Source organism: Peromyscus eremicus, chromosome 20 (assembly GCF_949786415.1).
Source record: "Peromyscus eremicus chromosome 20, PerEre_H2_v1, whole genome shotgun sequence".
Lineage (NCBI taxonomy): Eukaryota > Metazoa > Chordata > Mammalia > Rodentia > Cricetidae > Peromyscus > Peromyscus eremicus.
In genome coordinates, this window is record NC_081436.1 from 45,338,187 (window position 1) to 45,358,407 (window position 20,221).

The 20,221-nt window shown below is 41.7% G+C and overlaps 1 protein-coding gene across 1 annotated transcript in view; it reads left to right on the plus strand.

Annotated features, from left to right (window-relative positions):
- Sntb1 (syntrophin beta 1) overlaps window positions 1-20,221 on the plus strand; it is a 250,803-nt gene that overhangs the window by 225,311 nt on the left and 5,271 nt on the right. Inside the window, exon 5 of the mRNA XM_059247361.1 lies at window positions 16,870-17,066. Within this exon, the coding sequence (XP_059103344.1) occupies window positions 16,870-17,066 (197 nt within the window). The remainder of the gene's footprint in view (window positions 1-16,869; window positions 17,067-20,221) is intronic.

A 20,221-nucleotide genomic window follows, 5' to 3' on the forward strand; every position in this document is an offset into this window, starting at 1 on the left:
GGGTGTGTGATTATGAGCATTTCTCGAGGATATGCACACAAAGGCTCAAAGGAAGCCCATTGTTTTGCATGCTGACTGAAAATTAATGAATGATGAAAATGAAAAGTCCCTTTAAAAATACTTCCATAAACTAGATGTATTTGCCGGCAGAGAGGTGAATGCTTTGACAGACCTGGATTCAGACTCAAGGTATATAGTCAAGCCCTGTTTAAAGTCTGTGTGATTCTGAGCTGGTTACTTCTTTCAACTTCCCTGTCTGAAGGAAAAAAAGAAAGAAAGATGGTTAATAATGTCTACCACAGCAGGACAGTCACAATATAATTAATATACTAGTCAGTCAAGTAGAGGATTTGTTATGTAAAATACATTTTGGATTTTTCTCAGGATTGGTAACATTTATGTATCAATTATATGATATTTAGGGGAGGTGGCCCGAACACAGACAGGAAATTCATTTATGTTGTATGTACATCTTATCCACACAGCCTAAATGGAACTCCACACAATAGTTTTGTGCATGAAACTCTTTCATGATTACAATGTGGAATTTTCTACTTGTGACATTGTGTTAGTGCTTACAAAGTTGAGTTTGGAGTTTTTGATAAGGAGTGTTCAACCTGCAGATAGACTGGGGAAATTCATTCTCCTAGAATCCCAGAGGCTGGAAGTCCAGGGGGAGGGGGGGTTGCTGTTGTAGTTGTTCTGGTGACGGTTCTCTTCTTGGTACACATCTGGAGACCATGTACCAAGACACAATTCCTCTGTGACTCTCCATAGGAGGATTGGGGCCCCATTCTTTATGACCATATTTACCTGAATTGGCTCCTTAGAAGTCCTAATTCAAGATGTGGTCAGTCACACCAGAGCAGTGAAGGCTTCAGCATGTGAATTAAAGAAGGTGTAGCTGGAGTTTTCTCTCCGGGTCCCACCAAGCCCACTTATAAAATAAACATAGAGATGCTTATATTATTTAAACTGCTTGGCCATTAGCTCAGGCCTATCATTGTCTAGCTCTTACTCTGACATTTAGCCCATTTTTATTAATCTATACTTTGCCATGTAGCTTGTGGCTTACTGGTACCTTACATCTTCCTTGTCCTGGTGGCGGCTCCAGGCAATCTCCCCCTCTGCCTTCCTGTTCCCTCAATTCTCCTCTTTGTTAGTCCTGCCTATACTTCCTGTCTGGCTACTGGCCAATCAGTGTTTTATTTATATAGAGCAATATCCACAGCAAGAAGGTGTACAATTCACTCATGCATTCACCACTTTGCTCAGAGCAATGACCCAAAGAGCCTTATTTAAAATAGTATCTGGCACAAGTCACCTCAAGACTCCTCTCTTCCCTTTAGCAGTCCTGGGGAGCATTGTTCAGATTGTCACAGGTACTGTCTTCCTTCACACACAGAGGAACTAGCTGGCACCACAATCAATAGGAAAGTGGTTTCTTCTAAACTGAGTTACTTCTTCACCCAATTCATAGCTGATTAATTTGGTTGAGTTTTTTTTAAAGACTCAGACATAGGTAATTTATATATATATATATATATATATATATATATATATATATATATGATGAAATTTTGATTGTTTTTCATAGTAGTAGTACCAGAAGTGCTCATAGTATGTTCTTGGTGTCTACTGCCATGCGGAGAAGTTTACTAGGGGTCATCTATCCTACTGACAACCTTTTCTGTCATCTTGGCTTGGGGAATTGACAAGGCACCTCCAACTTCCAACAAACAACACACTCAGGACATTTGCAAACATGCTGTAATTTTATGAGTCCCTGGGAAAACATATTTGGCTTAGCTAAAGTTTGCTTGAGATTGCTGAGTTTTTTTTCTAAAGACCCGCTTACCCACATGAAGTAGGAGTATGGGTGGTTTTATTATTAATACTATTATTGTTATAACTGGTAAATCATATGAGTCTACAGAGAGTGAGGATTAAGGTCACAGTTTTTTTTTTCTGGAATTCTAAGAAGGTTTAATGAAGAAATTCTGCTCACCCAGTCCCAGTGGTTGCCGGAAGTTTGGAAACACAAAGCGTGCCAAGAGAATGACACAGCCATGAGCCAGGCGTGCTGACCTGTGGGCCTGATGGAAGGGTCTGGGGCAGGCAGGCGTGCTGACCTGTGGGCCTGACGGAAGGGTCTGGGGCAGCCAGACATGCTGACCTGTGGGCCTGACGGAAGGGTCTGGGGCAGCCAGACATGCTGACCTGTGGGCCTGACGGAAGGGTCTGGGGCAGGCAGGCATGTTGACCTGTGGGCCTGATGGAAGGGTCTGGGGCAGGCAGGCATGTTGACCTGTGGGCCTGACGGAAGAGTCTGGGGCAGTTAGAGGAGGAAATGATTAAGTTCACACTTCTCTGTTTTCATGTCATCTGGGAGCCAGGAAGATGGAACATTGCTACCAAGCATGCTGGGTAGGAGTTGTTGCCTTAGGAATAAACTTGGTTTCTTAACGCTAAAAGTAGTTGTAGCCTCAGGCCAACCTTCAAAAGTTGAGAAACTCTTGCCCCTGGGAATGTGACCAATTGCACTTGTGAAATGTTAAATTAGAAACAGACTATGGTGTTCATGCTCAGCCTGGAAGGCATGCTCATTCTTTGGGAATGTGGCATATTCCATGGGCCTGCCCTAGGGTGGTGTGAAAGGATTAAAGGCTCTAGGATGTAGATTGTACCCAGTTAAATGGTCAAGTGTGAAGTGTGCCTTCTTCCTGCTGCCATTCCATCTCGGCCTGGCATACTCCTTGGTTTCTGGCTCCTGCCCTCCTGCCTACAAAACCATGAGTGCCTCCGGGCAGACTGGGAACTCATTATTTAGCTTAGGTTAGCCTCCAACTCGTCATCCCAGCCTTGAAAGTGCTGACTGACTTTGGATTTAGACAAACCAGGAGTTGAATGAATCTGGAAGGCCTTGCTTATAATATGTTCTTGGGGAAATTCTCGTCATGCTTCAACATCCAAGTTTCTTCATCTGTGTGATAGGACAGTAGTATCTTCTGCTTCCCACACTTATTACTAAGACTAATTGAGATTATATATGTAAATGTGAAGCATAAGAATGAGACATGCCCATCACAGAGCTTTTCCCCAGTGACTAATGGAGGCAGATACAGAGATCCACAGCCAAACACCAGGCAGAGCTCCAGGAGTCCAGTCAAAGAGAGAGAAGAGGGATTCTATGAGCAAGGGGCATCAAGATCATGATGGGGAAACCTGCAGAGATGACCAAACCAAACTAGTGGGAACTCATGAAAGTTGGATCAACAGCTATGGAGCCTACATGGGACTGAACTAGGCCCTCTGCATGGCAAGACAGTTGTGTAGCTTGATCTGCTTGGGGGGCCCCCTGGCGGTAAGATCAGAATCCATCCCTGGTGCATGAAAGGGCTTTTTGGAGCCCAATACCTGTGATGGGACACCTCGTGCAGCCTTGAAGCTGGGAAAAGGGCTTGGACTTGCCTCTACTGGATGTGCCTCCTCATAGGAGACCTGGCCTTCTTGTGATGGGGAGTAGGGGGTGGGTTGTGGGGGGAGGAGGGGAGAAGAGGATCTTTGATTGGCATGTAAAATGAATGAAAAGATTTCCTTAATAATAAAAAAGTAAAAATAAAATAAAATTATAAGGAAAAAAGAAAATGAGACATGCCAAATGAGCACTCAGTAAACAACACTAGCAATTGTTAGGATCTAAAAATATTACTCAAATGAAAGTGTGAATGGCTGATTAGTAGGTTGACCCACATCATTCTACAGGAAACACTGTTGCATCAAAGATACCTGGTGTCTTAATATCATTAAGATATGAGGGCCAGGATTAAGAAGAAATGGTGGCTGGTCTGTAGAGGGCAGGAAGTGTGGGAAGAAGTGGAAGACTCATATCACAAGGTTAGCTCTGAATGCCACATGCTGCAATACTGCAGGTAGGTGGCTAATGGGTGGCTTCCTCTGGACCCATGCGTGGTCAGAAACCAACACTGTAGAAAGAGATGACAATAGCAGAATTTTTGGAAAAAGAAAATGTGGGAGAGAGAAAGCCAGACATTGTAAGAGCTGGTTGCTCAGATGATCGTACATGGTTCAGTTCCCAGGGGGACAGATCTGATTTTGATTGGCATTGATTTTACATGGAGATGCTCTCAAAGATCTTTTTGGTATATGTGTTCTGTTCACTGGGGCACATGTTGAACTCATTAAAACATAGATGGGACAAGAGACTATTAAGAGATAAACAGAAGTTGCATAAAATGTCTTGGAAAGTGCAGTGCTAACAGTGTTAAATAATAAAGTGACAACTAACTTCAGAGGATAGTTTCTTAAGGCTTTGACTTATTATGAACTGAGACTATCCATTAGGTTACAAGTCTTGTTTAGCTGTGGTGAGGAGCATAATATGAATAAAAGAAACCTGCAAATGACCTGAAGTCACTTTACTTTTGCCTTTTAGTTTCCTTCTCTGTCTATATCTGATGATCTGGAGTTTGCCCCTGCCCTGCCCTTTTGGTGTCATAGAAAGAGTATGGACCCTGTAGGCTTATGGAACTGGGTTCAAATTCTGAACTATAAATGCAGGTTTCTAGGCATCTCATTGATCACACGTAAACTTCTTGTTTAGTTGAAGCCCCAAGTACTATGTTCAAAGAGGTACTGTAGAAACAGATGCATTGGTGTAAGCTTTCATTTGTAGGTATCATCTTCTCATTCTTCGTACTGCCTCTGAAAGCTGGCCCTAAAAGGTCACGGGCAAATGAGTAAGTGGATGGAGGACACTCACTCACCCCCACTTGGTTAATGCCAGGAGCTAGTTCAAGAGTGGGCTCCTAACTGCCGCCTTGTTCATTCTTCTGTGTTACATTCATCTCCGTGGCTAGTCAAATTCTCTCAATACTGCAAGCTTTCTGGAAGATGGGGTCTTGAGTGACTTTCCCGACCATATTCAGAAATTTAGATAGTGAAAATGTAGCAATGAATCAGCTATTCCTGGTGATGGGGAGGTCCTGGATCACCCCTCTCACCCAACGGTTGGATACTTGTTAACGATTATTTGTTCTTGCTTTGTTTCTGAGATGTCTGTGGGCTGCTGGGCCCCATTGGGGTGACCAATGGACGAGAGTACTTAGCGTTAACAGAATTTTAAAAGATCCAACCAGTGGCTCTTTCTTCTTCTCCTTTCCTTCCCTCCTCTCTCCTTCCCCCTCCTTCCTCTGTCTTCCCTTCACCCTCCTCTCTTTCCCCTCCCACTTCCCCTTCCCTCTCCCCCTTCCCCCTCTCTCCTTGGTTTGCATTGTAGCATCTGTTGGGAGATGCTAATTACAGCAATTAAGTAAAATGAGTATGTAATATTGCTTAGCAACCCAGTTACCTAATATGTAATTTTCCTAATTTGGCTGAATCTGTGTGCTGCAACTGTTGTTGCCTTAATTAAGGATATTAATAATAATGTTTGTACATGGAACATTTTATGCAACATTCTCAAACACCTATCTGGAATTAAATTAGTGTGTGAGTATCCCTGAAGAGACAGTTCCTTTTTTTTTTTTTTTTTTTTGCTTGCTTGTTTATTTGTTTTTCTCAAAAAGCAGTCAGACAAGGAGCCCATATCTAAGGACTCAAGAATAAATATGTAGCCTAGTATGTCTCTTATTGACTGAGGGAGAAGCACGTGCCATGGTCTCTTTCAAGAACAAGGATGCTAAAGCAATTTCCCCTAAGTCTGGAATAAAAGGTTGAACCTGAAAGTGGTCTTATCATGCATTGAGTCTAAGCTTCATGTAAGCTGCACTTTGGGCATGTGAAGTAGTGTGTGCATGCACTCGTGCATGTGTGTGTGTGTGTGTGTGTGTGTGTGTGTGTGTGTGTGTGTGTGTGTGTGTTGTATTTGGGTCTGAGCACATGTGCATAAAGATACACGTGAATATGTGGGTAGTTTGTGAAAGACAGAGATGGACATCTAGTGTCTCCTTAATTGCATTTCACTTTATTTCTTGTGACAGGGGGGTCTGTGACTGAGCCTGAATCTCAGGAGTGCAGCTACAGTCGGTGGCTGGCCAGCAGGCCCCAGGGACTCTCCTGTTTCCACCTCCCCAGTAGTGGGGCCACAGCCATGCAAGGCAACACTAGGCTTTAACATGAGTCCCAGGAGCTCCCCCTCAGTTCCCCCTACTTGCACAGCCACTGTTTTACTGACTTATGACTGATTAATTGTCCTAGTCCCAGGTTCCATGACATTAGTTTAAGATATTTTTTAAAGTTTTATTAGGAGCCCATTTTGTGTGTGTGTGTGTGTGTGTGTGTGTGTGTGTGTGTGTGTGAGAGAGAGAGAGAGAGAGAGAGAGAGAGAGAGAGAGAGAGAGAGATCCCTGTCAATGAGTAGAAAATCTTAATAACTTTCACTTTAAAAAAAAAAGTTAACTTCTACTTTGCCAACCAAAATGATAACTTTAATTCCTTAAGCCAGCAGTTACTTGTAAAAAACACCAGTGGGTAAAGAGAGACTTAAAGGAAAAACCAGAAGGGGCTGTCAGGCATCCTTAGGAAGTAATTCATTCTCATTACCTTTAAGTCCACATTCACTACTTGGTGAGTACAAAGCCGAGTGCTTAGATGGTCATTTGCTCTTTCTGCTTTGAGTGGTTGAGGGGCTGAGGATGGTAGGGTAGGTGGTGGACAGCCACTGTCGTTAGTCACAACTTCTTGTGTGGGTGTCCTCCTGATCACCTGGCTCTTCATTTAGTCACTCAGTAATATTTACTGAGGTCTTCTCTTGCCCAGGAAATGTGCTGGGTACTAAGGATACAGCAGGAAGTAACCACTCCTACCCTGTTCTAACTTATATTATAATGATAATGGTGTCTTGCTTAAGGGTTACTGTTACTGTGATAAAACACTACGACCAAAGAAACTTGGGGAGGAAAGGGTTTATTCAACATGTACTTCCACAATACTGTTCATCATGGAAGGAAGTCAGGACAGGAATTCAGACAAGACAGAAACCTGGAGGCAGGAGCTGATGCAGAAGCCATGGAAGGGTGCTGCTCACTGGCTTGCTCCTCATGGCTTGCTCAGCCTGCTTTCTTATAGAACCCAAGAACACTAGCTCAGGGATGGCACCACCCACAATGGGCTGGGCCCTCTCCCATGAATCACTAATTAAGAAAATGCCCTATGCCTGGATCATATGGAGGCATCTTCTTAATTGAGATTTCCTCCTTTCAGGTGACTTTAGTTTGTGTCAAGTTGACATAAAACTAGCCAACACAAATGGCCACTAGAATATATTATGTGCTAACCAAGGCTACATGCAGCATTCACATACCACCTTATTTAATCCTCACATGAAGTAGGTAGATTCTTATCCTTCATTTGGAGTTGGAGAAACTGAGCCGAGGAAATTTTAAGACAGTAGCCTGCTAGTCAGCAAGAGAGCTGGAGGTTAGATCCTCTCTCCGATGGCTCTCTCCACTGTACCTCTTCCTACCTATGACTTCAGTCTCTTGCTTCTCCCCTACAGTGTTATATTGTCCTATTCAATTGTTGTTGTGGTTGGTTGGTTATTTATTAATTCTCCTAACTAATAGAAATGTAAAATACTTCAGGAGGTTATGGTTTTGTTTCCATCCATGGGAATATACATCTTCATTTTATAGAGGAGGAACAAATTCACCCTTGGGTTGCTCAGTTTCAGAAGAAGCTTGGAAATGACATCTGCACAGTAAATGAAAGCCTGTCTCGGGATGCCAGTGTATTTTCCTTGCTGGGTAGAAGATTTACCTTTTTAGGATAAAGCATTCACTTGGTTGCTATAGTTTAGTTCCTGTTACAGATAAAAGACAGATGGTCATATTTTTAAGGATACACAAATAACCCAAAATGTAAAATAATTGAAAGATAAATAGTAGCTATTTCTGGGTTCCCCTGAGACTGCAGAACAGGAAAAAGTATCTTTGGGAAGAATCTTGAGAGGAGTATAAAAATGCTGTTTCTGGCAGAATTGAGGGAAAAAAAAATCTCAGGCAGAGAGATATTAGCCCCACCTTTTCAGTGTCCAAATGATGACTTAATATCCACTGACATTTACTTGGCATTCAGTTCCCCAAATCTAGCTATATTCCAAAGGATATTCTACAAATAAAGAGCCTTTTGGGAAGCCCTTTACTGAGCCCAAATTTTCAAAACGTTTCAAAGTAGATCAACTGTGTACCTGCATAGTTTCCATTGCAAAATTAAGCTTGAGTTACAGGAACACTTGAAAAGCGTGCAACCACGCTGATATCCAACCTACATATATCACATGTCAAGAAGAGTGTTGGGATCATTCAATCAATGAGGCATCCGAGCAGGCTCTTATTCTGGTGAGTGAGTCTACTGAGGAACGTGAGGAAGGGCCTTACTTGAGGCACCATGCTTAGGTGTGGGCTCCACTATCAAGACAACTTAATGGGCTCAGTGGGTTCCCCAAAATGGCTCCGTGGGTTGAAACACCTGCTGTGCAAACATGAGAACCTGAGTTCAAATCCTCAGCATCCATGTAAAAAAACATGGATGTGTACATGTTACACATCTATGAGCCCAGCACCGTAGGCTCTCTGGAGCTTGCTAGGCAGCCAGTCTAACTGAAAACATGAGCTCCAGATTCCTAGAGACTCTGTCTCAAGGGAATAAGGTAGAGAGTAGTAATAGGGAAAGAAACTGGGCCATCCTCTGGCTTTTTAATGTGTAGACCCAAGTGTGCGCGCACACACACACACATGACAACTTGGGTCCCTGAAACATGTTTGTCCAGCAGTTTCCAGCTTTAACAAGTGAGCAACAGGGCTTACCAAGGAAGCACCTTCTGGCAACTGCAGTCTTGCTGGAAGCATTCATACCTCATCTGAGTTACCTAAGGGAAATCATACATTCCCAGTGTTTCTCCCCAAAGAAGAACCAGAATCCAGGAAGGACATTCACCATTCACGAAAGTGTAGACTCAGGTGCCTGGCACTGCGTTGCTTCAGTTCTGGTGTGATCTGATTAGTGGGACTAGCACAGGGCTGTCACCTGCTTAATTCCCATCATGTGGTTTGGGTTTGTGGTGTTCTCTGCAGCACTGATTGAGTTACGCTGAGACAAGGGCCTTCAGGGTCTCACTGTGTGCTCCTCCTGGGCAAGAACATGAATTGCTTTGAAGCAGGGGTGTTCTTTGAAAAGCACCACTTCCGGGCTTGCTTTGCAACCTTTCTCACATTCAAGTCAACATCACTAATCGCTAAAGATGCATAGTTGTATCTTCCTGTATTAGTCCATCCCACGGGCATCTAAAGAGGAACTGACATTGTCTTTGGCATTGTTCAAAGACCTTTCCTCATCTGGACATTCGTTGAATATCATTTGATTCCATGTAAATTTCTCTCCTTTGTGCTGGAAGCATCCCCCTTTGGAGATCTTGGTGTTCCTCAACTTAGAACCAAATCACGAAATTGTTAAGAGCCCATGGCCCTCTCTACATAAGTTCTGCTGCAGGATATGTCGAGTTTAGGGGAGTTGTGAGGCACTGAATAGGCTGCCCCAAGGAGACAAAGTGATTCTCCACCACCCCCACCACCCTAGCTCACACTCTCCACTACTCATCTACCGGAGAAATTGATTTCCAGAGAACATAGCCTGGACCTGAAATAAAGAGACTGTGAATCAGGATGAGTGAAAGCCTCTTATTTCAAACTGTCGCCCATCAAGGCTTGGTCCATTTTTGTCCTACTTGCTTTGAGACTTGAGTGGGCCTTGTGTAAAGCAGGTACTATAAAGAGGTACTATAGACTGGGTGGTTTAGGAGTTTCTTTCTTCCTGTATTGAAAGTTAAGCTGTTCAAGATCAATTTGTTGGGCTCTTGGTGCAAGCTGTCTTCCTAGCTTGCACATAGGTGCCTACATCTGTTCCCTCATGGAGCTCTGTGTCTGTGCATATGGAGATGTCTAAAGACATTGTTGTTGGATTAAATCCTCCACCCTTACCACCACAGTGAATATTCTTATGTCCAAACACAGTCATATTGGTGATGAGGCTTCAGTATATGAATTTGAGGAGGATGTCCAGTCCATAAGCTTTTCAGACTGTATAAATATTGATGAAATCTTTATTAATTGATGGGATGAATGAATTAGCAATTTTTGTTTGATGTTCAGTTGGAAGGGTGGAAGAAGGGACTAGAACAGAGCATGAAGTTCTTCTGTTGTCCCTCACAAGATGCCTGAATCCCAAAGACTACTATTAGATCAATCTGCAAGGTTCAGCTTCTCTCTTGTACCTTTGCTGGAGCCTGGTCGACAGGGTAAGGTACTAATGAGGCCACAGGTATAGTTTCACCTTTTGAGGATGGTTAACTGCTCTATAACAGTAGCCTGTGTGTACTCTGTTCTTCCCACACATAGACAGTATAGAATAACCCCATGCATAAATAAACGCAGAGAACAGAGATGAGGACTTCCCTATTCCAACACTGAATTGCCACTAACATTAAACAAAAACAACCAAAACACTAAAAACACATTGAGTCTGAATTTCTACATTTTTAGTAGTACAAAGTTCTGATTCTAATCATTGAAAGATTTGGGTTCATTTCAGTCTCCAGGCTTTTTAAATTGTGTAGTGTAATTTTTCTTGTGGAGGGATCTAATTTTAAAAAGATAAATATTTTTCTAAAAAATAAAATCACCTATAAAATTGGTTGACATTTTAGTGGGCCCGTTTCTACACTTTTTTTTTATATAGTTGAGTGATGTATTTAGAATTTATAAAACATAAATGTCTTGCTCCATATTGACATATAATACTTATAAAATTTTACTTATGGATCTATTTAATGCTCCATCCAGAGGATCTGCACACATGCACACAATAGATATCTGTATTCCATGTACGTTCAATTTGGGAAAAGTAATTACTTTTGTCCCCAGTATATATACTGGGTACAGAAACAGCTGTTTGTTTTTATCTCAGTGTTTTAAGACAGGATTGTACCAATATTAGCATAATCTACCTGTATGCTTTCCCTTGGATGGACGACCTCTTAGCCTTTAATATAAATATTCCATAATTCAGACTTGATGTGTTGAAAAATCAAATTTTCCTCTTCACTCAGTGAGAATTCAGTGATGTGGCAAATACTGAAGAACGCCAATAGTCACATCTCCAATAGTCACATCTCCAAGTCTTTCTTTCATCGTCTGTCCATCCCCCATCTCCCTGTCCCCCCCCCCCGTGCTCCCCCCTCCCCTGCAGAGCAATCCTGGTGCATGGCGTGCCTTGGCCTGGTTCGGGGCTTTCTCAGACCTGTTACATCCCATTAGCAGTTCCATCCCTTCACCCTCAAAGCTACCACATGGGTATTTCTTAACAAATTTCATTCTCTAGTTGTAATTGGTTCCAATATTATAAACTCTCTTGAAAAATAATTAATTTGAGATACATTTTTCTTCCTATGTCTCTCTTTCTCTCTCTGTCTCTCTCTCCCTCTCTCTGACAACTGTACATCTTTTTTCTTGTATAATATTGAAAGGACCAGCCTTAATAATATACTTCCCAGGGACTTAGAAGAGAAATTATGAACAGCGAAAATTCTTTTCAGGAAATGAATCTAAGTACACCAAGCTCTTTGTCTATCTACTTTATTCCTATCTACACAGCTTCAGTTCTGTTCTTGTGCCTAGCTCCTTTCTTGCCTGATTTCTCTATCTTTATCTACTGTTCCGGCTAAGTTCTATCTTAATTCTCTCATCTTAATCCTGCCTCATCTAGGTCATTCTCATCTTGTTCTTACCCAGCTAGTACTTCCCCATCTGGTTCTTCCTTGTCTTCCACACATTCTCTCTGGTCAAAATCCTCCTTATCCCTCTCAGTTCTCTGTCCTCAAGTTCTCCACTCCTCTCTTCCTCTCCGTCTCTGCCACTTAGTCTCCTTATTCTCTCAGTTCTCCCCAAGACTCTCAGGAATCCAGTTATAAACCCAAGAAATAGCAATCCTCTGGCCGAGCAAGGTCACCAGGATTGAATTCTTACAGGGTCATAAAGGTAGGTAAGAATTTACTTCAGGCAGTGACCTTCAGGCTTTCTTTTACAACCCAAAATGGGAGTGATAAAAGAGGAGGTCAACTGAGTGCTAATGACCGGTTAATATATCCAAAAGGGGATCTAAGTGCTCAGTCTACATTCCTAGAAGTGGTTAGGTAAGAAGTTAGGGGTCTATTAGTAAGGTTGTATAAGAAAGGAGGGTCTCACCCTAAATTGCACAAGAAATAAAGCTATCCGCCTGATCTAGGAGACAGGTGTTGTTTCGTTTGGCCTTGGATGCTTGATGGGCATTTTAGATAAATACACTGTTAGGAGTTCTTGAAAGCACACAAGAAAATCATATTAGGAACCCGCTAATATATATACAAAAGCTAAAATATCACCAAGACTTCTTAAGCCATGGCTTGAAATTTGGAGAAGTCCTTGACTTTTCCAAGTAGTAGCTTTTGTGACACTAGCCGAGTTCCATTACATTTTCCTGCGGCTAGCAGCACTTTTTTTTCACTTTGCTTCTGCCTCTAGAATACAGTACTACCAGTACCTGATTGTGACAAAATTGTTGTCACTGATGGAAATCGTTTAGGGATTGGAAAGTGAAAACAACTTTGGACAGTTAAGGCCTAAAGGAACATTTTTTTTTTTAATTTGAGTGCTGACTATGACATACAAGACAACGAACTAAATTCTTTTTTTTTTAATTTATTATATATAACCCTGGTCCTATGGGGCAGGAATTAAACTTCTAAGTGTAAGGAATAAAAATATTTGTTGTGTGTGAGCCACATGCTGGTTTCTGAACAAGCAACAGTATATCAGTGGTGTTATTTAATTTTCACAACACTACCTTATGAGGCAATGATTCTTTAAAACTTTTTAAATATGTGGCATATAAAATCAGTGGGGTTCTACCACAGGATTTTATGCCTCCCAAACCTGTTCCCTATTCAGTTCAACTTGCAACCTGGCATTTGTGCTCAACTAAGCCTGGTATTAAGATTTTAAAAGACAATAGATAAATATATTTCTTAAAGCAACTGAAACTTACAGAATTTTGAATATGGAAACACCTTGAAGAGTCAGGTGTGGTGGCGTAAGCTTGCAATTCCAGAACTTGGACAGGGTGGACACAGAGGATTCCTGGGACTACTTGCCAGCCATTCTAGCTTACGTAGTGAGTTCCAGGGGAGTGAGAGACCCTGCCTCAAAAATAGAAAGGTGGACAGTAGCTTTGGAACAACACCTGAGCTTATCCCCATTCTGCATACATGCCTGTGTAACATGAATCTTAAAAGGTCTGATTAAATAAAAAACTTGGGAGCCTGATATTGGGGTGAATTCTGAAAGATCAGAGAGACAGAACAAGCCACGGCCAACTTCTCCTTGCCAACTCCTCAGCTGATCCTGTTTCCTCAAATTGGAAGCCTCTTAGACCACATCCAAATGGGTCTCAGCTGAACTGCTACTAAAAGCCTAAAAGCTTAAAAGCCTCTAGTTCCTGGTCCTCATGCCTTATATACCTTTCTGCTTCTTGCCATCACCTCCTGGGATTAAAGGTGTATGTCACCATGCCTGGCTATTTCCAGTGTGGCCTTGAACTCACAGAGATCCAGATGAATCTCTGCCTCCCAAGTGATAGGATCAAAGGTATACGTGCCTCCATTTTCTGGCCTCTATGTCTATCTAGTGGCTGTTTGTTCTCTGACTCAAGATAAGTTTATTAGGGTGCAAAATATATTGGGGACTCAATATCACAACATTTCCCTCTTTTTGTCTAAAATAATAAAAGAAGCTTATAACTAATATAAGAAAAACTATATCCAATAATTATATACAATATGTACAGTCAAGAATTACATTAACAATGTCTAGTCCATTAACATTTGACAGATTCAGACAAAAAACTCCATTATATATATTAAAAATGTCCAGTCCATTAACATTTGACAAATTCAGACAAAAAATTTCATTATTTAGCCTATTTTGTTGAGTCCAGTACAAAATTTGTATATAATATAGAAAAATCCAATCCAATCTAAAATATTTAAAACAAGTAGTTCCTTTATAAAAGTAGATTCAATAATCTACCTTTTTTGTTTGTTTGTTTGTTGTTTTTTAGAGACAGGGTTTCTCTGTGTAGTTTTAGTGCCTGTCCTGGATCTCTCTGTTTAGACCAGGCTGGCCTCGAACTCACAGAGATCTGCCTGGCTCTACCTCCCAAGTGCTAGAATTAAAGGCATGTGCCACCATTGCCTGGCATAATCTATCTTTTTATCTTATCATATCCATATTCTCTCTTTTTTTCTTTTCTGAGTAGATTAAAAAATCTACCTTTTATCTTATCATTTCTACATCTTCCCTTTTTTATTTTCAGAGTAGATTCAATAATCAATGCTTTTATCCTGTTATTTCTATCTCTTTTATTTTTCAGAATAGATTCAAATCTACCTATCTATATCTTTTTTCTTTTCCTTTCTAAACAAGAACCCTGAATCTAATCTCCTTTTTTTATCTTTTTTTCCTGACCATTAACAATAACAACTTGTAACCAACCATCCTGAACAATGACAATTATCCATAAGCCATTGAATGACCAAAACCCACCCACCCTACCTCTTGGAAATGAGGGCATCATTTTCTTAAAATTACTTCCTGCTTTCTGGGGGCAAAGACATCTTTAGGGGATCCTGAAAAGAAAATTTTGGGTTAATTGTCAAGTGCTGGGAGAGGTATCAGTATTATTTGTTGTCTAGTCTCTACATAATGGGAAAATGCAGGGCTTGTCTCAAGTCCTTGCTCAAGTAGTCTGTGAGGCTGGATCATCTCAGCTAGCCATCTCAAAATTGTCTTGAGCAGTTTGTAGTCCAAAGTTGATCTCTGGGTGATGTTTGTCAACTTAGTGATATCATTATAGTCCATGTGGAATCATCCTTGTGGGGTCCCATCATCTTTTCGAAGATTTCAAAGTTACTGTTAGGCATGGTCATGGTTCCCTGCAGAATTTTTTTTCTCTGACCCCAGATAAGTTTATTAGGGTGTGCAATATATTGTGGGACACAATATTACCACACACCTGAACACACATGTACCCATATACATGTGTGCAGACACACACACACCCTCACAAGCATGCACATACATACACCACCTTGAGCAACTAAAACCATAATGTATTTCCTTGCTTCTCATCAATGGTTATCTCTACTTATGTATTAAAAAGGTATTTTTTTCTGATGAATTTTTACCTCAGTCCATTAAAGTCCCATACCAGAATTTAGAAAAATGTTTTGTCTTTTCTTTAGTATCACTTGAGTTTGAATCCACAGCAGCAGCACAATCACTTTTAGTCACTTCGTACTCCAAAATGGCCTCCTCCTCCTGCCAGAACAAACCAGACTCAGCTGGTATATGTTAAATTTCTTCATGCACCCACATGCACAGCCATTTCCCTTTATGTATGTTAGAGGCTACCTGCATAATAGAAAATTATTTATTCTATAACTGGAATGAACCTCACAGCCAACAGCCTTTCCAATAACCCTTTTCCTCAAAGTGGCTTGGCAAACCATTCCTACCACCAGCCTCCAGCTTTATAAATGAAAGAAAGTGCCTCAGAGTTACACAAACTTCTTACTAGGAATTCCACAGGATATAATACACTTTCTTCCACTGACGACTTTATTCTCTCCTATTTATGTATTGTGGGGAAAATAAACTTTTCTGGTTCCCTTACCCATATTTTAACCCTCAAGGTAACAAATTATTTGTCTAAGAAAGTAACTCTCATCCAATAGGTGGCTAGGCACCTGGCATTTTTCTAGTAAAGGGTACAGTGTTGCTTTCCATATTAAAAGATAAGGATGAAAATACAAATACCCTGGAGAGAAATAACATTTATAAAATTACACTGTGCTGCCCTGTGAAGGATTGATATGAGAGCCACTCTGAAGAGGAGGAGGCTGAAATGTCAAGCAGCAGAGAGCGGGCTTCCAGTGGACAGGTGAGGAGTAGGAGCCAGTGACGGTGATTAGGATACTTTGATTCTTTATGTTTTAAGTGTGGCCTTCCGGGGAATTATTTACTATAGAAGTCACATTTCATGCCAAAGGGAAGCTCTAAAGTCAGTGTGAAAATCTTGTGTAGTTGAAAAACAAACACTTCAGAAAAGTCCCGTAAATATCCACTAAAGGGCAACCCTCTACCATTTCCTCAGAAGTCTAACGTTTCTCGTTCTTTCTCCAGCCTGGACAGATAAGCAGATGGCTGCTTTTGCAATGGAGTCCCTACCTATCTGCTTGTCTGCAGGGCCTATCTGCATAACTGCCTGCAGACCCAGAGATATGTTCAGTACAGCCAGATCCTTCCAGCTCTGAGATGTGACAAATTGAGTCTCATGCCCATTTAGTACAGTAGACTCATTTCCCTTCCCTGTGACCAGGCAGGAACATGCACATGAGTGGGGTTGGAATTTGACTGGAGAGAATTTTACACAGAATTCCAGTCTTTTTTTTTTTCTCACCCATTCATTTATTTATTTACTAAGCATAGTTGGATTTGCATAAATCTATCATATTATTTGATTCTTCTGCATATTTACCCAAATGCGCAGTTCTTGGGTGATTTGTAATCTCACTCTGCCATTGGAGAGAAGATGGTAGAGTCACATCTTGGACTTGAGATCATAACAACGAGAGCAGTGCATCCGTTTGGGGCATTTACTAGGTGATGGGCCAGGTGGATTTTTAAAGAGTGCAATTTAATACTAATCTCTCTTCCTTTCTCCATCTTTCCCTCTTTCTCTCACCCCCCTCCTCTCTAGGCTTGTCCATTCAGGTCCAGGGAAAGGATCCCCCCAGGCTGCTATGGATCTGTCCTTTGCAACACGAACTGGTACCAAGCAAGGAATTGAAACCCATCTCTTCCGGGCAGAGATCAGCCGGGACCTCTCCCACTGGACGAGGAGCATAGTGCAGGGGTGCCACAATTCAGCGGAGCTCATTACCGAAATCACCACTGGTGAGTACTGCTGCCTCTGAGCTGCCAATGTCCCACTGAGACAGAACTACCTGAAAGATGAACCTGATACTGCTCTGGCCTCAAAGTATTTTCTGTTACTGGTCTTTGAGCATGCTTAAAATTCTAGAGTTAACTACACAGAGAAACCCTGTCTCAAGAAACAAAAACAAAACAAAACAAAACGTCTAGAGTTAAGCTTAAATTCTCTTCAATTAGGGACACTGTTTACCCCCCCTAAGATATAACTAGAGGCTTTTCTTATACACCATCTCATCTCATCTTCATTAAGGAGAAGCTGGTAACTCGAAGGATCACTTCTCATCCTCCTACCTATGACCCCATGGATGGCTTCCAGAAGGAAGGAAATTTGGGGGCATAAAGTAGTAGGGTTATTGGTTATGAACAATAGGAACTGAATCTGAGTGATTTATAATAGACTAGTATTTGGTACTGAGCTGAGCTCAACACTGGGGACTCAGTCTGTAAGAAACAATAGAAATAAAAGGCATCTGAGTCGGGGGAAGTAGAGCAGAAGGAAAGCTCCAGAAGAACTCCAATAGAACTCCCTCTATCCCTGGCACCAATGAAGGGGAAGAAATAGTTTGGAAGGAGTCCACTGTCAGTGACCACAGTCCAACGGGCTAAAGAGCTACTTCTCAGGATGGTGTCCATCTGTAACTTGTCTATCAGGCCCCACTGTGTGCCACTGTGATCTAGAGGATGAAGACCCCTTCTCCCCCACAGAACAGCTAGAAAAGACATACCAAAATTTTCCTGTGCCAATTTTCTACTTAGAAGCATGGATGGCTGACCCTCTCCTCCCTCTGGAGACTCAGATCCACAGGATGGAGTAGTGGATGGGAATTCTCAGATAACAAGTTTCAGGAAGCAGTGATGCTACTGGGCCATGGGCTGGTCTTTGAGGAGTATTGGAGTAGACATTGCTTCTCAAATACCCGGGAGTACTCTAAAAGATGAGACACACAGAAGCATGTGGCGGGCTTTTTCCCAGTTGTCTCTAAATGTGTAGTAGAATTTCTGCTGCAGTAGACCCAAGATAACCAGTGCCTTTTATTTCATTTTTTAAAGATAGTATGTCACCAGGTAGCCTAGGCATGCCTCAAACTGACAGTCTTCACAAATGCTGGGATTAGAAGCATGTGCCACCATGCCTGGCTTGATCAGTATCTGTGGATGATTATCTTAAAACTGATTTGGGTCGCTAAATGTTTCCTGTCATCGCTGATGACCTGCTGGGAGTGTTCCTGGGAGTTATGTGCCTATGGTATCTGGCGAGAATAACAGGCTGGGAACATGAGCGTTGGAAAAGACTCAAACCACTCAAATGCTACGTCTAATAACATTATGTGTGTAGGATCAGTGAAGTTCACACTCCATGCCATGATTTTAGGAAAGAGTGAAGATGTCCAAAAGGGTTGACTTTTGGTTTTTGCGCGGTTTGAAAAAAAAAATTTTACATTTCACTTAGTATGTAGACACCGTTTCCCTCAATAGGAAAATGAAATGCCAAGGCTAGCGACATACAAGCCGAAGGAGAATAACAAGGAATTGTGTAAACGGAGCTAGCAGAATGGTAGCAGAAAAGTGATGGAAGTGATTAAAGACACATCCCAGTTGCAGCTTGGATGATATCTTCAGAGACTCGGGGCAGGGGACGGGGGAAGGGCGGCACAGGGGATAATTTCTATTTTCATCAGATCTTAGTGTAACATGGTCATGTGTTTAATTTATCCCACGGAGATTGAGAACATCTTCGGGAACTGATTCTACCCAGGAAAGGTCACAGACACCATTCGAGGTCTGCTGGAATCAAAGCCCATCAGCTAATTCAGAATAACTAATCACACAGCTTTAAAGTTCATACATGGGGAAAGGCATGAATAAAATTACGCTTAGAGCTTATGGACATGTGCTGCAGGTGTAAGAAGACATGAAAACTGGCAAAAGAGAGGACTCAGGATGGGAGACCATTATTACCTTTGTGACACTGTCCTTTGTTGTCCCTGGACTGGGGCTAGGGGTGGCAGAGGGCCAAGCATTCGGAGCTATCAAAGAAAAACTTAGTAAAAGATGAGCTTATAGTACAGATGAAAAAGTACTTGGAGTAAATTGGAGAAGGGGCAGATGTGTTCATCAGCACTCCATTTGAAAGGGCACCTAATTCTGTGGCCAATAGAGATCCTATTTCTTCCCCCAAAGTCTGGAGGTATCCCCTATCAATGTCATCATCTATCATTATTCGTGAGAGAGGAAGGCTGAGAAATTTGTTGTCAAGGCCCTGCCCCGAAGCCCTCTACATTTGAGTGTGAGGGTACGGAGAGAGGAAGAAGAAACAGCAGAGAAAGGACTTGAACTTTCAAAGCTAAACATCGCAGGTGGTCATTGTCTCCTCTCTGAGCATTAGGGGTTTTTTTTTTTTCTTTCTTTCTTTCTTTCTTTCTTTCTTTTTTTTTTTTTTTTTTTTTTTTTTTTTTTTTTTTTTTTTTTGGTTTTATCGAGACAGAGTTTTCCGTGTTGTTTTGGTGCCTGTCCTGGATCTCACTCTGTAGACCAGACTGGCCTCGAACTCACAGAGATACGCCTGGCTCTGCCTCCCAAGTGCTGGGATTAAAGGCGTGCACCACCGCTGCCTGGCGAACTTTAGGTTTTTTTAAGCCCTATAATCTTAGTGAAATATTGCTGCTTCTGAAGTCAGTGGTGAAATTGTACTTGGTATATTTAGAAAGCAGAGCAGATTAAGGGTGACAAAGAGTGGTTTCTCAATTAATGACACCTTCATGAGTCAATGCTGCTCTCAGCCCCACTCCAACAAAGAAAATGTCCTAGTTCCTTAAAAATTCAGCTAGGTACAGATCAAGGCCTGAACCAAATGACCTACAGAGGTCTGTTAACTGTGTTATGGGGCAAGCTAAACGCAGTCTGATAATTGACAAGCTTTTCCAGAAATTTATGACGATGATTTAAAGGATACATTTGTAGCCCTTCTCCAATATTAGCTTATAAGACACGTTCTAGCAACTGCCCCCTCCCTGTCCAGGTAATAGGCTTACAGAGCTCCACTCTCCCGGCTTCCAGGTAAAAGCCAGCACCTGGATTTCTTATAAGGTTTATGCTTTTGTTCCTCTGGATTGGAG